General features: G+C 43.4%; 1 protein-coding gene across 1 annotated transcript in view; it reads right to left on the bottom strand.

The window, feature by feature from the left end:
- plxna1b (plexin A1b) overlaps positions 1–18,684 on the bottom strand; it is a 212,870-nt gene that overhangs the window by 50,412 nt on the left and 143,774 nt on the right. Inside the window, exons 10-12 of the mRNA XM_072684612.1 lie at positions 10,067–10,267; positions 3,705–3,801; positions 1,611–1,801 (exon numbers count right to left, since the gene is read on the bottom strand). Of these exons, the coding sequence (XP_072540713.1) occupies positions 1,611–1,801; positions 3,705–3,801; positions 10,067–10,267 (489 nt within the window). The remainder of the gene's footprint in view (positions 1–1,610; positions 1,802–3,704; positions 3,802–10,066; positions 10,268–18,684) is intronic.

Here is an 18,684-nt window from a genome sequence, read left to right as displayed (position 1 = left end):
GAGGAAAGATGGGGGAGTAAACTGGAACAGGAGAGGAAGAGGAGAGGAAAGATGGGGGAGTAAACTGGAACAGGAGAGGAAGAGGAGAGGAAAGATGGGGGAGTAAACTGGAACAGGAGAGGAAGAGGAGAGGAAAGATGGGTGGGAAGTAAACTGGAACAGGAGAGGAAGAGGAGAGGAAAGATGGGGGAGTAAACTGGAACAGGAGAGGAAGAGGAGAGGAAGGATGGGGGAGTAAACTGGAACAGGAGAGGAAGAGGAGAGGAAAGATGGGGGAGTAAACTGGAACAGGAGAGGAAGAGGAGAGGAAAGATGGGGGAGTAAACTGGAACAGGAGAGGAAGAGGAGAGGAAAGATGGGGGAGTAAACTGGAACAGGAGAGGAAGAGGAGAGGAAGGATGGGGGGGAAGTAAACTGAAACAGGAGAGGAAGAGGAGAGGAAAGATTAGACAGAGGACGAAGACTGGACGAGAAAGATGAGAGGAAGAGGAGAGAGAATCAACGAGAGAAAAGATGAGAGAAGGAAAAAGGGGAAGAAGAGAAGGGGGTGAAGGGGAAAAGGGAGGAAGACTGGAAGAGATCAAAAGGGAAGTCTGTAATAAAATAAAAGTGGAGTGGAGGAGCGAGCGGAGAGGAGGACTGCTGGGAAGGCTGGGAGGAGGAGAGGAGAGATGACGCAGGTTTTGAGAAGAAAGTTCCTCAGAGGGCTCTCAGTAAAGCCAACGTTCTACAGCACATCCCCTCTTCTGCTCCTAATGAAATTAACACTTAATCCATCGACTAACAGCGCAGCACACTGCAGCCGCAGAACAAAGGAGGAGTTTAATTGGCAGGAAGCGAGGGATTTTTCTGCGAATAAATATTCTTCCAGTTAATATTCAATTAGCGGGAGAACGGATAAGAAAGCAAATCTTTACGCACAAAGAGAAAGTATGTCGGACCGAGAGGAAGAGAATAAAGCTTTATAAAAACATCTCGCGGAACATGTCAGAGTCGGAAAACCAGCGATAATGCCTGAGCCACCAGTGTCTGCATTAAATCAAACACACAATCTCACACACACAGCATGCCTGACTGAGGTATGACAGCTGCTTGCGTCTCAGGGTGAGGAACCAGTGGCAGATTAGAAAAGTAACAATGACCTGAGTTTCTAGCTATGCAACCATCACCTGGCAACTGTTACCAACAGCAACAGATGGCTCAAGGCCAACACCTCAACACCTCACTCTTGATCACATGTACTTGTCGCGGCTTTGGGTCACGCAGACATGTATAGCGCGTGATTAGGGTCAAAATGACTCGGATGCCTCCACTCTCTTTTCTGCTGGAACGTCTATGTGCCGGGCGAATTCCCTTGTTCATTTTCAATGAAGCCTTCCTGTGAGCACGACACTGACGACACGCGTCCCTGATGGGTCACGTCTACAGCCACCCACACGGCTATACTGTGTCCCTTTAGATGGAGGCGAGTTGAATCAGGGACATCGCAGACAGGTTTCTGACCTTACCTTGCCATACACACCCACTCTGAACATTGACTTAGTCAAAGTTTTCAGAATTCTTGCTTTGATGCTAAAAGGTCCCATAAACATTCATTAGTGCGCACTCACCTTGATGATGCGAGGGTGTGTGCAGCGACTGTTGCCAGCTGTGGCGTGCATCCAGGTGTGCTCGGGCGGAGCGCACTCCTGTCTGAGGGAACACTTCTTTTCCTGCACACACCAGCCACACTCGAAGCGCGGGTCAGCCTTCAGACACATGCCACAGCTTTCCCTCAGAGCGTAGCACTTGTACAGGTGAGCTGCACACAAGCACACAGAAACAACACACACAACAGCAATCAGGTTCAATGTCTGTGAACTAATGGCCTACAGCATTCACATGACTGTCATACATCATGAACAGAGCAGCTGTGCTAAAACAGGTAGCTGCAGTTTGTCATGGCGTTTGCTGTTTGCAGGAGTGAGGGCTGAAAGCACTGCCAAAGCCCATTTAGACTGTATGGTCTGCTGAGTAACATTTTATATACTACATGGGTTGCCATGTAATGTTTTATTTTCTAGGAGTAGCCAAGTTATCTTTCATAATGCATGAGGAGCTACATTAATATTTTTATATTGTACTGTTTGCCAAGTTACCTTTTTTTATACTGCTTATGTTGCCATGGCATCTTTTACACTGTATGTAGGGGTCAAGTTTTTATATTGAATGGGCTGCCATATTTGTATTCAGAGTGAGCTGCTCGTACAGCATTTAAGTTTCAGTTTAAACTGTATGGGTTGCCAAGTTACATTTTATACTGTATGGGTTACCAAGGTACCCTTTATACTGCATGGGATACTATTAATTGCAAGGTTATTATTAATATTGTATGGATCATGGTCTTATCTTTTATACAATTAACTGCCAAGTAATTATTTAAATTAAGAGGGCTGCAAAGTTACATTATACATTATACTGGTTTTCATTTAAACTGTATGGGTTGCCACATGTTATTCTAAATGTTGTATACTGTGGAACACTGTATATCGTCACCAAGTTACCATATAAATTGTAAAGGCCACCAAGTTACCTTTCATATTGTATGGGTCACCTTGTCATGAGATGTCAATGTACCTTTAATGCTGCATGGATCAATTTATAGTGTCATGTATATTGTACATGTTGCAAAATTACTTTATTTTTTATTGGTTGCCAAGATGCATTTTACACCGTTATTATTTAAACCGTATGGGTTGCAATGTTATATTTATACTGTATAGACTGCAGCCTTACTTTTGATACAGCATGGGCTGCCAAGTTGGCTTTTAAATTAGGTGGGCTGCAAAGTTACCTTTTACATTGTACAGCTTGCCATAATGCCATTTGAACTGCATGGGTTGCCAAGTTCTCTCTTAAATTACAAAGGCTGCCAAAAAACATTTTATAATGAATAGGATACAAAACATTTTCTATTGTAAAGCATTGCATATTGCCACCAAGTTACCACATAAATTGTATGGGCCAACAAGTTACCTTTTATGTTGTATGGGTTGAAAAGGTACATTATATTTATAGTAGTGGTTGCCAGGATACCTTTTACACAGTGTTAGTTGCTAAGTTACCATTTAAACTGTATGGCTTGTAACATTACATTTTTACTGTATGGACTAAGCCCTTATTCTTAATATTACAAAGGCTACCAAGCTGTTAAATTTATAAAGGTTGCCATTTAGCCATTTAAACTGCATAGGTTGCCAAGTTATCCTTGAAATGACAAAGATTGGCATAATATATTTTATACTTAATAGGAGACAAGGTCACCAAGTTACCATATAAACAATAATGGTCACCATGTCTCCTTTTATATTGTATGGGTTGCCATGAATGAGTTTCCTTGTTCCCTTGCTATAAGATGCCAAGGTTCCTTTAATACTGCATGGTTCACCCAGTTCCCATTTACATCGAACAGCTTAAAAAGTTGCGTTTCCTACTGTTTGGGTGGCCAGGGTGCACTGTATGAATTTATAATGGATGGACTGCAGCATTATATTTTCTACTGTATGCAGTTCACCCTGACCTCGTGTATTGCATGGGTTGCCAAGTTAGGTTTGAAAATCACAAAAAAGCCACAATACATTTTATACTGAATGGAATACAAGCCTATTTATATTGTAGAGGTCACAGAGTCACTATTGAAATATATAAATAGGTCACCAAGTTACCTTTTATATTGTATGGGTTGTCAATGACAAAGTTTCCATTCCAGACCACAGAGAGATCCACGGGCAGATCACTGATGTCGTTTCCATCGTAATTATACTGTTAAAAACAAACACAAAATCCACATCAAAACACATTAGTCGCTGTTATATTATGTAATTATGATCAAAGCAAAAAAAAGACCCCTCGCAGAGGTATCCTGCTGTCTGAAACTCAAAAGCACATCAAGCACAGTCGCTAAAGCATTCACTCAAGATTAGCTTGTCTGGCCTTCATGGGTGTGCTGGAATGCTTATGCACAGACCTGCTTATGTTCAGTGGTAAGCACCCTGGTTCTGGAGGGGGGGTGGGGGGTGTCCTCGGTTCGCACCACTCTGCCTGTTATTTTAGTGCATTATTAATAAGATATCATTTATTTAACGGAGCAGCTAGACCAGGGAGCTTTATCATGCGCTGCACCAGCTAACAACCTCTCTAAATCCTAGAAAAGACAGATCTGATTTTCCCCTGCTCTTATTGGAACCTGCTCCGTCCAGGAAGCAGCGAGGACAGGCGGAAGCTTACACACACACACTCAGAGGAGGTGTGACACAGTATGTAGGGACGGGGTGTTGGGGTTTGTTCACCCTTTCCCCCAGAAGACGTGCTACAACCTTTCCTTGTTCAGAAACCCCTCCTTCTTATCCCGCGCTCACATCTCACTCCTCTCCTTCACCCACTCGCTCTCATTAAAATTTAAACACTGCTCCTCTCGCACCCAGTTAGAGGGGTGTTCCCAGCATTCATCCTTTATTCATTGATTGTTCTTTTCCAATAACACCATGACACAACAGGGGGATTGTTTGTGTGTGTGCGTGTGTGTGCGGGTGGGTGTGAGGGTGGGTGTGAGAGAGATGACCAAAGGTTCCTGATCATTAAATAACATTTATACTTATGAGTAGCTGCTTTTATGCAGCACAATGTACAGAGAATGTGCAGCCAGTGGAGAGAGGAGTAATGCAACCTACATTACACAGCAAGGTGGACACTATAGGGACAAAAGTATTGGGACATCTGTTTGTGCATTGTTTCTTCTAAAATCATCAAGGATATATATATATATACCCTGCTTTCGTTGGAGTAACTGTCTCTACTGTCTAGGTAAGAAGGCTTTCTACTAGATTTTGGAGGAGCACTGCTGTGAGGATTTCATTCAGCAACAAGAGAATTAGTGAGGTCAGCATGTTGGATAATGATCACCACCCCACCTCATCCTTAACTGCTCCTAAAAGTATTGAATGGAGCGTCATCGTTCCAGAGAACACAGTCGCACAGCTCAGTGCCTGTTCACATAGTACTGCAGCTATTTATGAAATGGTTATTATATATTTATGAAACGTTGTGGGAAATGGTCATTAATTAAAAACATTTTTTGACTATTTTACAAACTAGTTTACAATTTCAACAAATTAGTTTGACTATTTTAACTAGTTTACAAAGTACATGGTCTTACAAAGCTTTGGGGAAGTTGAACCCTGCTCTGTTCCAGGTTTAGCAGGTGTGTTAGAGTAGGGAAATGACCAAACTGTGCTGGGCACAGAGCCCTGGGTTAGAGTGTTCACACTGGCTCCACAAGAGGTGGTCAGGCTGTTTGATGATCAACAGCACACGTCCTAGAAGTGGTGTAGCACCTAGAAAATGGACGTTTGGGCTATTTTCCGGCGTGCTGAATGCAGAAAAGTACAAAATACCACAGAGCACTATGGATACGGATGAAAATGGCGAAAAGTAATGCCTCTAATCTGACTACTTATCCATATGTAGAAAGAATGCCTCGCAAGCAGTGACTCTTTCTATATCCAGCTGTCACATTCCACAGTGCAAATTCCGTAGCTGTGAGCTATAGCAGTCACACTGCTGGATCGCTCTAATCACGATGCGACAGTATGTGTGAAACAAGCTTTAGACACCTATGCAACCTGGGAGCGCCTATGAACTGTCTTTTTAATGAAACAGGCAGTTAGTTCTTCTGGGTTCTTCAGGTACTGAAACTAGAACAAAGTTCATTCTGCCATCATTTATCATAACTGTATCACATGACCCATACGTGCTACACAGAGAACCTGAACGGACTCATAACCTAGATGATTCAAGAGCATCCTGAGCAACCTCCAGCATGACTGAGTGCAAGTGTAACTGAGCAGATGGCCATGATCAGCCTCTCCCTCTCTCGGGTTATCAGAATCTGGTGCCGGCTAATGTACAAGACTGTGTGAACTAAGTTTGTGGGGAAGCACACAAACACACACACACACACACACACACACACACACCTAGAAAGAGCCGGTGACAGCATGAAAAGGCAAATAAATAAGGAGGATAAGGATTAATGAAGCTTGGAGAGAAGAGGAGGGCACTCCAGAGTCATCCCTCTCTCCCTCTCTCTCTCTCTCACAGAGCGATAGATCATGAGGAAACAGAGTGGGAGAGAGCAACGAGGACGGGTGAAGTACACGAGAGAGAGAGAGAGACAAAGAGAAAGGAGGAGAGAGAGAGCTAGGGGAGGTGGGTGGAATGCTCTCCGCAAGGGTCATACTCCGATAATTAGTCATTTTGAAAGAAGACCTGCATGAAGAACTAAAAATACACTTAGCTCAGTACGCAAGCTTTCCTGTAGAGAGATCTTTCTCCCTCTCTAACACACACACAGAGAAATTTCATGAGTGTGCTGAACCCACACAACCACACCGCACTCGACAATTACTGCTTTGCATGCATTTTACACACATGCACCAATTTTTCATTTGGGGCGAGGCATGACCTCCCGCTTCAGGGAATCCACTTCACTAAGCCCGGCCCTGTCTAATTGCGTCCTCATATGCATAAGGTACTACATCTACCAGGTAAGGTATAGTCAGGTTGTACACCAGGGTGTTTGAGAAATGCCGCTTGGATGCATAAATAAGGGTTAACCCTTACAAGCCCAAGTTAAAATCACAGTGAGGTGACATACTGTACATTCTAATTCAATTACATAAATCATGGAAGCATGAAATTTATCATATTTCTGCATTTTTCTGTTGGTTGATAAAAACAAGGACCACAAAACAAGACACGACATCTCCTCCACTTTCAAACAGAAATGTGGTTAAAAGTTACACACATTTTGGCCATGTGAGAAATGATACCTATAAGAATTACTACAAACTACAAAACTACTAAAACTGCATTTCTCTGAAAGAAACACAGCTTAAATGGTTCCCATTTCCAGGCAGTTGCTAGGTTGCTGCTTTGTGGTCACTAAGATGAATCCGATTTGGCTAGATGGTTGCTATAGTATTGCCTGCTGGTTTCTACGGTATCCCACACGACAGATGATTGTTGTTGATCAGTGGTTGCTACAGGGTTACTAGATAGTTGCTGGATGGTTGTTATGGTGTCGCTATGTGGTTGCTGTGGTGTTGCTAGATTTGTGCTGTACTGTTGCCAAGTGGTTACTATGGAATTGCTAGGCGGTTTCTATGTTCTCAGGTGGTTGCTATGGTGTTGCCAAGCAGTTGGTTGGGTGCTACTACTGTATTTTCACCCCTTTCATTCCTACAGGGGAGGGAAAAAAAAAAAAAAAAAAAAAAAAAAAAACGGTTGCTATGCGGGAACCATACGCCCAATCAAAAAGCAGTACACAACCGTAATTACTGTGATTAAACACTGACTTCTAAGGGTTAACCTCACCCTGGAGTGGAAGGAAGGACAGATCTTGGAACTGGAATAGCGGCGGGGGAAAAAAGCATCTGCTAGAGTTGATAAGGCCTCACTGGTATAGACACACACACACACACACACACACACACACACACAAAATACATACACCAGCAAGCAGCAAGAATTCACATACATACTGCCAATCAGAAGCGAGCGAGAGAATGAGTGAGTGAGGAAGAGGAAGCGAGGGGGAAATCATTAGGGATGCTCACAAGGCACCTCCTTTTAGAGCCCTTTCTAAATCCCTCCATCTCTATCCCTCACTCACAAGCCCCGAAAACCCTCAGCTCCTGTTGATGGACAGATGGCGAGTGCGAGCGTATCTGCTTTCAGCATGCCGCACTCCTCCATTCACTTCCATTATAGCACGGGATCCTTTTTTCCATCCACTGCTTCAGTTTCATCCTTTCATGAGCTCTTTCCAGCGCCTCTCTTCCTCTCCTCTGGCCTCCCCCTCCCTTCTTTATGCTCGCACTCTCTCCTTCTCTCATCCTCTTCCTTTGCCAGAATCCCCCCACCTCCCCCTTTCTCGCTCTCTGTAATTCATCATCGTTTTTCTCCGTGTCTCATCTAATTGGTTCTCATCAGGGACCTCTACTCCTCCCTATGACATATACACACACACACATATATACACACACACACACACACACACACACAGCTGCCCAGGTGGACAGGAGAGATCCGTATTTCCTTCCTCTCGTCTTTTCCTGCTCTCTCCCTCTCTCTCTTTTTCACTCTCTCTCTCTCTCAGGCCAATTTCTGTCTTCTTATCTTCTATTAGGCTGTGGAAGGGTGGTGGAGCGAGCACTTTCCTATCTCTGTATGGCGAAAGTGGAGGCTGCATTCATATCAGACTTCTCATTCTATTCCAGCAGGCTTTGAGACGAAAACTACATTTCCCATAAGCACCAAGTTCCTCTACTCTTGGCTGGAGATCTCCAAGCTGTATTCATCCACTGTTTACTCGCCCTCATTTGTCTCTGCTCATTCTGCTCCACAATAACACTACATTTCCCATAAGCACTACAGCCGGGTTCCTCTCTTCCTGGCTGGAGCGTCCAGCTGCATTCACTCAGCCGAGCTCTGTCCAAACAGGCACGGCTTTTCCCATGCACCCTCGCTTCTCCCCACACACTAACTCATTATTACACGGCTGAAGGGTGTCAGAGCGGACACAAAGCAGATGCCACGAGCCACAGGAGGCCGAGAGGAGGGCGGTGGGGAAAAGCGGGGACGTTGTAAGGGGCACTTTTTTGGTCACTCTCAACCACGAAGGTGCAAAGTTCACAATCTGAGCGAAATCTGGAGAAGCAACCCGGGAAGTTGATTTTGATTGTAGACAGCAGCGCGCACGCACGCACGCACGCACGCACACACGCACACACGCACACACGCACACACGCACACACGCACACAGCAAAAACGTGGATTTTATATGGGCAAAAGTATTGGGACACCTGCTCATTCATTGCTTCTCCCAAAATCAATGGTATTATTTTATTGGAGTAATGTCTCTACTGTCAAGGCTCGGAGCATTGCTGTGAGCATTTGATTGCTTTTAGCAAAAAATAAATAAATAAATAAATAATTTAAAAAAAGCATTAATGGGGACAGAATGTTGGATGATCAGCACCCCACCAGATTTTTTCTTTTATTTATTTATTTACTTATTTAAAAGTTACCCTTGTATTTAAAAGTTCACCCTTTGCTGACCGAGGCGTTCACTTGCACACACAGAAAAGAACAGCATTGGACGGGACACTCTGGAGCACCAGTGCCAAAAGCTAGCTAGCAGGCATTGAACTGTGGCGCAGTGAAACTGCATTCTCTGGACTGCTGGAGCTCCACCCAATACCTTTGGAATGAGCTGAAGTAGCGTTTGTGATCCAGAGCTAATCACCCAACATCACTACCTGACCTCACTAACATGCTTGGGGCAGAATGCCATCAAATCTTCACAGCAGCATCTATCGAACAGCCTTCAGGCATCAGTTGGATGGGCGAGGAGGTGTCTACCAATGTTTGGGCATATGATGTATACATGTCAGTATAGTTTATTGTATATTAATACACTAGCAAATGCACTGTAATACAAAATATGCGCAAAAATTCCCCAAACCTACCTTTCTCCCTCTATCTCTCTCACACATGTACACAGTCTCATAAGACAGGGGCTTAGCTGTGGATTAGCATTCTCCTGTTTATTCTACTGATATACAATCATTCTCCACACACTCTTGAGTCTGCGCACACACTTTAAACACAAGCACATAACTGCACGCACCCACACAAGCATGCTGCATGCTGTTTGCTGGTAAATTCAAAAAGCAGGCATGCGAAAGAGAGAGAGAGAGAGAGAGAGAGAGAGAAAGAGAGAGAGAGTGTGTTTGTGTGTGTGTGTGTGTATGTATGTGTGTGGCTGTGCTCTGCTGAGCATGAAAATGTGAAGGAAGAAGGGGAACACATTGTATGGTAGGAAAGAGCTTCGCTGCCTCCCTCTAGTACAGAGTATGATGGATGATGTGTCAGAAGTTTTGAGTGTATGTGCACGTGTGTGTGTGTGCGTAAGTGTGTGCGCGCGCGTGTGTGTGTGTGTGTGTGTGTGTGCATGTCTACTCACGGTGGTTTTCTGGCACTGGATGCTGGAGCTGTTGAAGCGCAGGGCTGTCACACTAAGGGTTTCCCCCTGGATGTGGAAGATACACTCGTAGTTCCTCTGGCCGGACTGCGGCTGGGGAAGGTTCCGGGCAGCCAGAGTGATGGGCTTCGTCACACCGACTGGGATATAGATCTGAGTGGACGGCAGAATCTGAGGACAATCCTGTGAGAAAGACATATAGAGAGCGATCAACAAACAGCAAACAGACAGTAAAGACTGGCATATAACCCTCCCCCCAAGCATCGGGCCATGAAGTAGAGAAACTACATACTCTGGGGGGAAGGAGCTCCAACCAATACCTTTGGGGTGCAATACCTGTGAGGATTGTTGTACAACTGTTGTATAACTCATGTCAAATTTGTGTAAAAATCCCTGTAATATTACTCTACCATCTCAGTCCCCATGCTTTTCTTTCACTTCGAATGCTGGTTCTGTATCTCGCAGCTTGCCAACAAATGCATGTTTTTGTATTTACAGCAGTAAACTTAAAAGAATTTATTTGTAATTTATTTATTACTTATTATTATTATGATTATTACAATGTACTTATTACTTAATAACTTTTGCCAGCACTACATTTATATATTGGATTTTCATATATTGTTTAAAATGTCTTTATAATTTAATAGTTGAGATGTAAACAAATTAACTATATCACAACAAAACACTCTAAATATTAGAAAAACGTACTTTTAAACAGCGCTAGACATAATATTATTTTATTATTTCAAGATTTATAAATATACTTTACGCAAAAAAACTCATGTGAAACAATGTCAGACATCAGGCAGGGCATTCACCCCCGTTTTATAGAAAAACTTTGTGACGTAGTTTTTAGAGGCATTAAACGCTACAGGAGGAAGTGTTTACCGCCTCCGGCACCACTGCTGAACAATTCACAGACACCGGAAAGTTTCTGAAGAACACAGTGTTTCTACATCAGACCACTCTGAATGACTGTGTTCACTTCTTAACCATCAAATTATAGATTTAATAATAATTTAAAAAACAAGTTCAATTTCCCTTTAGCTGCAGTGGAAACCTCAGCTTTACAGATACTGTGTGTATAAAGGCACAGTCTTCAGAGGAGCAATGTCACTTCTCTGTTTATTCTCACACACAGTAAACATCTCACACACATGTTCCTGCCTGTGTGCTCGGAGACAAACAGTGTATCTTTGAGGGGGCAAAAAAGGGGGCCATTCTTTCCCTCTCTGCCTCACTGCCTCCCTGTGGGATTAAGCTGAAATGAAGCAGCCGCATTGTCCGCTGATTAACACTGCAGATTGGAGCCACATGACTGTGGAGAGGAGCTGGGAGGAGCTGGACACTCTTTCCAAACCGGTCTGGACAGGATCCATCTACCTGTCTCTTCAGACAAAGGCTGCAACCTGGTAGGAAATGGTAACATAAAGTGTTTCTTTGGTTTGAAAAAGCCCATTTTCCCATTCCAGTTTCTAAACTGAAGGGGTTATTCTAGGTACTGAGGTTTTGAAATGATAGATTTTACCATTTAGTCCTTAAGTCTCAGCTTAGAGACACACAAAAGAAATGAAATGCAGTTTGGACACCCCCGGTAAAATGGTGAACGTGAATAAATTAACTCAAATCTATAAAACATAATAAAAAACGTATATGCCTTTATTGTATATACTTTTCAACAAAGCTAAGTTAATGATTTATTAACAGGAATAACAGAAATGCAGTGCAGTGGTATATGTATTTTATGTACACACACAGGAGAAAGAGCAGAAGAGAGAGACAGAGGGAGAAACACAGACTGAGTGAGAAACACAGGGGGACCAAGACACAGAGGGCGAGACAGAGAGAGACAGAGCGAGCGAGAGACTTTCTGACTTTTAAATCACCTTTAATTTAACCAGTAAACTCTAAAAACAACTCGCACACAATATTAATCACACCAATTATTTCAAAGTCATCACCTCACGAATTCACCGCAAACCCAGCATATCCATCAGCCTCCCAAATGAGAACCCCCCTCCCCCCAGAAGTCATCCACAAGGTTATAATACACCAACTCAACAAGAAGTCGTTTCATCAACAGGGTCAGTCCCTCCACGAACCTCAATCCTGTTCTTTGTCCTGCAGCAGATCGCCAGCTGCCCCACACAAACCATGTAAAATCACTACTTTACATAAACAACTATCCCTAAAAACCCTAAAACCCTTAAAACCCCCTAAAACCCCCTGAAAACCCAGTTCTGAACTACATCCAGAACGGGACCCAGCCGTAAACAACATGAAATTGGACCCAGCCGCAGAAAAACATGGAACAATAAGAGAGTGAGAGTGTGTGCGAGTGAGAGTGTGTGTGTGTGTGTGTGTGTGTGTGTGTGTGTGTGTGTGTGTGTGTGGAGGGAGGGGGGTGTGAGATGAAGGATTAAGGCCTTGGGTGTGGCAGGCTGACGAAAGTCATCCAGATGACATAATCGCAGTTCTCATGAGTCGGCTGTTCTGCGCTGGACTGTGCGTGTGGCCAGCACAGACAAAAACACAACACAGCTCATGAGGCGTGGGTGGATATGTTCCCGTTCCATAAACATCACTCTGTCTGTATATGTGTGTGTGTGTGTGTGTGTACGTGTGTATAAAAAAAACAGCCAAAAGAGTCAGCCAACAGATACTTTCTGAGGACACTAATAAAGCAAGGAAGGAGATGGAAACTTGGCTCATCCCACTGCAATAAAAATCTCTGCTGTAATGAAATGCATCACACACACACCCACACACACTAACACCCACCCACCCTTACCATGTCCAATTCAGTCTCCGTCATTAAGCCGTGATACGTCCCAACAACAGTTTCCTTTAAACCATCAAACATCTGACTGTTTGTTGATCAGCTTACTCCGTCATCTGCGTGTTTGCTCGTTGGCTTAGGCAGTCATCTGTGTGTTTGGTGATTGGCTTACAGTGTGAGTAATGGCAGACAGTGGATAACAAAGAGCAAACTGAGACAAAATGAAAACTAATGTAATGAGAGCTGAACCCATAGCTGCTCTAATACGGTACATCCTGATTGGAAGTGGGAGTCTTTAAGTCTGCACCATCAACGCTGCTCTCTTCCTCTGTGCAGAACACTCTACAGAACTCCGCCTGGTTCACTCCCCTGCACAGAAATGCTACAGACTCTGCAGGCACTGGGAACGTCAAATCTGAAGGCCTGTTCCCTCAGTGTGCTCTGTGGACTTTGGGTTGACTCTGGTAACGTTCACATTGCCAGGCTGAAGGGACTTAAACCTGATCGTTTGCCTTTAAAGGGATACAGATCGGACTTGTTCAGGGCTGTGTGGACATGTCAAATCAGATCTTCAACCAGCACCGGCAGCGTGGCAAAACAACTACGGAAGAGAGGGACAGCTGTTCCAACAGTGAAGTGGAAGGACGAAGCTGTTGGCGATTTGCTGGATATTTGAGGAAATGAATAAGCTCAAGCAATCCGTTGTTGGTGATGAAGGCGATGTGCAGAAACATCACTGTGCGCATGTGTGCTGTTTCAGGGACAGATTCGTCCATATTAGAGACTTACATACATACAGTCAAGATAGTCCAATCCGAGTCAAATCTGAGCCTGGAATATGGAATCTGATATCTGATATGGAATTATTATAAAAAAATCACATTCATTAAATTCACCTTTATGATATTTGATGCTACATATATATTTCAAAACAATGTGGTTGTTTTTTTTCTGGCAAAAGTCCCTTCAGATGGAAAAGCTATGTTGTTGCCCTACAAGTAATGCCTTGATCTCCTCAGCAAAGTATACTGGGACATACAGTGATGTCGTTCATCACAATAACAATAAATATGATCATATTGTCAGGCTCTAAGAATTAGTCATCCGACAGGCTTTGTGGCTGACCAACAAAGTCCTTAGTCAGGGATGACAGCCTTGTAAAAATCAGTCCATCATGGTGCATCATCACATTCCGGAAGTTATTCCAAACCGCCGAGCGAAGGGATCGGGGTGCTGGCTGGGTTGTGACAGGTGTCTCAATGGGGTATGGCTCCCATTAGAGAACAGCCTGCAGACCGGCCTGCAACCAATACCTCAAACCAGAGGAATTCCTTTCATCTTCCACAAGGTCATTTTTCCGAGAGCTCCGTTCAGCACATCCATTTCATGTTCAAACGGAGGGCATTTTGTGTGTCACACAAGCTGGATCGGCAAGCAAGTATGTGTGAGTGTGTGTGTGTGCGTGTTTGTGTATGGGGCAAAGGCTCCTTCTTTCTCCAGGCTTCAAGGTTAACCACATCGCTGGCCGGTCAGCAGTCCTGCCCTATGTTGACTTGGTAAAAGTTGGACCGAGTCTGGATGAGAAAGCAGATGGAACATCTGAGCTCCAAATGTCATAGAAGTTTTATAACAGTCTTCCCAAAGTCACCCCAAAGAGTCTGCAGAAACACCAGTCAGGTGTTCTTGATGGACTACGTCTGAGTGGCGGTTGCCAAGATCAGGCAATTATCACAACAAACAACTGACTAAAATATTTTCTATTTGAAATGATTGATTGTTGGCAGACAAGTAAACAAATAAATACGACAATTAATAAATGAAATATCAACAACAACAAAAAAGGCTTTCCAAAAACAAACAATTCGCATTGGTAATGAGTTGCTTGGGCAGTGCAGGCTCAGAGAGCGCAGATTAATCCATAATTAATGTCAGCAGCGACGTGAAGCGCTCTGATAAGACAGAGAGGGCGAGAGGGCAAAAAAGCAGCAAACATAAATCAAAGGCTGCGACTATCAAAGAGGACTGCCGATCCACAAACGACCACCACGAGCGCCACGCCTAACAGGGAGCCGGAGAGATAAAGCCAGAGGGCTCCAGACAGTGTTTCAGACTACACACGCTTTAAAGGCACAGTTCAGCAGAAATCCAATTTACACAATTTGCCCCTTTCTCTAAAATGCAGTCGCCACAATCAGCCAGACACCCAGCGCGTGCCTCAAACCGCGCTCAGCTGTTAAGCCGCCTCAAACAGACTGGCTAATGTGGTTCTGAATGATGAACTGATGTACATACTGTTACCTAAATAAGTGGACATATTGTTCATTCAACCACCCATTCTTTCTGGTCTGGAGCCCACACATACACACACATACAACCATTCACACCTAGGGGCAATGTAGCATAGCCAGTTCACCTGTATGTATGGGTTTGGAATATGAAAGGAAATAGGAGAACCCACACATGGAGACCCGAAGAACACACCAAACCCATGACCAGAACCTAACCTTAGGCAAATAGACATATTGTCCATGTCATAAATACCAGAGGCTACAAAAGCAGCAATATTAGAGACTGTGTGCTGATTTCCAGAGGTGGGTCTTCAACAAGTAACTATAAGCTCTCAATGCTTCTACAGCAGTGTCATATTTCTGAGCAGATTAGACATAAGGAAAGAATAGTGACTGCAAAAGGGGACACCTAACCACTGTGCAAGACCTGGTGGACCACCAGAAGCTCCACTTTTAGCTTCAGATCGGTTTCTGTCCATCCTTCCACTGCGAGAAGACAACTCAGCACTGTGGGCATGAAAATCTGATCAAACTGTTCTGTGCAATCTGCTGGTTTCAGAATGACTGACTAACCACCCCAGAGTCCAGATGTCAACAACATGGAATATGCTTGGGTTTACTGGGAAGGTGAGAAGCTAAAAAATTGAAGACTGAACCTCCGTTTTTTTTTTTTTGTTTTTTTTTTGGTGGGGAATTCTTTACTGTTCAGTTTTCGTATTATATTTAGCTGTTGAGAATATGGTTTTTTTGGGGGGCTCTTAAGTGGCGCAGCTGTCTAAGCGTTGGGCTCATCTTTGGGAGCTCCCCGGTGATGCTGCAGCCATCTGTGGCTGGGAGTTCCAGAGAGCACAACTGGCCTTGCTCTCGCCTTCTATCTCCCCCATCACTCTGTGTGATGCTAGCCAACGTGGACATCTGTTAGCTGCGCTCAAGCTCATTCAGTTGTCCAATGATTTTGAGACAGCAGCAGTTCAAAAAGATGCTGTGCCTGGATCTGTGGTGACTTGAAGGAAGCACATGATACCACCCCCACCCCCCCACCCCCTTCATCCTCTCAGCACTGGCAGTGTCCTAGCTATCGGGTGGGAATTGGAGATTTGATAATTGGGGGGAAAATTGGGGGAAGGAAAAAAAAAAATAATAAAATTTAAAACCCCCAAAAAGTTAATGTCCGTTTAGACTGGAACTTAAAGGGAAGGCGCACAGTGCTGTATTATTAGCCCTGTTGCAGAACTGAAGAATCAAATTTCACACAGACACGTCTTGGCTGATCGACTGCATCCAGGCTAAAAGCGGGAAAATCTGATTTTTGGCCAAAGCGCTGCTTTAAGCCCGCGTGAAAGAAAGCGTACCTGTTTATCCTGGCTAATCAGCCAAAGCCATAAGCATGATGGAATATTTAGAAACTAAGAGAATGGTGGTGTGGGTGTGCTCCATTGAGCACCAAACGGATCTGCCATATCCTCCAAGACACGCCGATTCACCTCGGAGCTGATGTCTCAGCGAGCTGTCAGCCAAACCGGCGGTAATGGAAGAAGAGTGGATGTGGGTAAAGAAAGAAATAAATAAATCCCTCGCTCCTTTTCCTCCCTCCATCCCTTTTCATGTTATTTCTGGCATATTCCATTTGGTGGAATAGCTTAGGTAAGCTCATTAGGCAACAAGGTGCTCTGAGCTAGGGAGAGATTGTGAGCGAGCGAGCGAGCGAGCGGGAGATACTTTGATGGATAGAAAGAAATTGAGGAAACGAGTAAGCGTGAGAAGAGCATGTGTAAGATGGAAATAACCTGACAGGCAGCCAACTTATGGTACAGTGTAAGAGAGCGAGCGCACACATGCACACAGGCAAGTACCTGCACTGGCAATCTCGGTCTCTCTCTCTCTCTCTCTCTCTCTCTTTCTCTCTCTCTCTCTCTCTCCCCCTCTCACACATACACTCCTCACAGTATATCATCAGTCATTACTGACATTTCAGGGATGTCAAATCATCTGCTACAATTAATCCCATATCGCCCCTTATTGACCGAGGCAGGTATGGATGAGTGAATAGGCCAATATCAGACCAGCCTGTGCATGTATAACCTGGAAATGTCAGTTAACCCTTGGAGGTCGCAGCTACTGGCAACAATAAGGGAAGGATGCTGCGATTTGGTGTTACTTATTTCTCATCCGTAAGGAATTACGAACCTGAGCAAAAAGATGATTATTAGACGAGAGAGCAGTATGACCCTTCCTCTAATTTTTAATATGCACTTCAACTGAAATGCAGGGAAATCACTGCAGTACTGAAAGTGTTAGGTAGGTTTTCATAACCACTACGAATGATCCCTAACTACTAACTACTAAGAATTATTCACTAACTGCTAGGAACTGTTCAGTAACCAATAGGTATTATTCCATAACCACTACCAATAATTCAATTACCACAATTAATTATTGAGTATCAACAATGAATTACTCAATAATGATTCCATTATTCTGTATCTACCATGGACTATTTAATAAAGATTCCATAATTCACTAACTAATTAATTACTTAGTATCCACTGTTAATTTAGTAAACCCCATTATTCCATAACTACAATTCCAACTGAATTCTGAATTATTCAATAGTGATTTCATAATACACAAATTATTATGAATTACTCAGTCTCTACCATGAATTACTCAGTACCCACTATTAATTTAGTAAACACTAGTATCCCATAACTACATTACATACATATTATGATGTATTCAGTATATACTATTAATTATTCAATAGTGATTCCATAATTCACCATTTACTATGGATTACTCAAGCTACTGTTAATTTAGTAACCACGATGATTCCATAACTACATTACAGAAGTATTATGAATTGTTCAATAATCCCTATAAATGATTAGGTGCCTATTATGAATTATTCAGTAACTGTTATGAAACTAATATGTAAGTTGTATGTTTGAGTGGGAGGAAATATGGGTTCAGGCCTTCATGGTTTAAAGAGTTAAAGCCTCTGGTACCTGAAGAGCAGTAAAATAGCCGTAGATTCACCAGAGCGCTGTCGCTCTAAGGTGACTACAAAACAAAAAACTTAGTAAAACACTAATGTGATTCAAGCAGACAAGACAAGTCAGCACTTCCACTGTCTGACAAACACACTGTTGCTTCAGAGCATTGCTCGCCACTCCACTGCTCAGAACAGCAAACTGCAGCAGTGATATTGTGCATAGTGCCTGACAGACACCGTCATCTAATATACACCCCTTTTCAGATTAGACTAAATCAAAGCAGAAAAGTCTGATATGATTAAGCGAAGTTTAAGACTGAAACGTCTGAATGAGCCTAATGAAGCAAATCAGGCGCAGTTTTTTTTTTTTACATTCGCTGAGCCGCCTTGACTCCTTCTGACTCGACTAATCTAATAACATCATTTAAATGTTAAAGGCTCATTATACAATCAGTAAAGGCATCATTCAGAATGAAACCCCCTCCTGTCTCTCTCCGGGGTGAAACGTAACACTGGATTTTATAGGAACATCCTCACC

This window comes from Salminus brasiliensis, chromosome 7 (assembly GCF_030463535.1).
Source record: "Salminus brasiliensis chromosome 7, fSalBra1.hap2, whole genome shotgun sequence".
In the NCBI taxonomy this organism is placed as follows: domain Eukaryota; kingdom Metazoa; phylum Chordata; class Actinopteri; order Characiformes; family Bryconidae; genus Salminus; species Salminus brasiliensis.
This window is presented reverse-complemented; position numbering and strand designations above follow the sequence as displayed.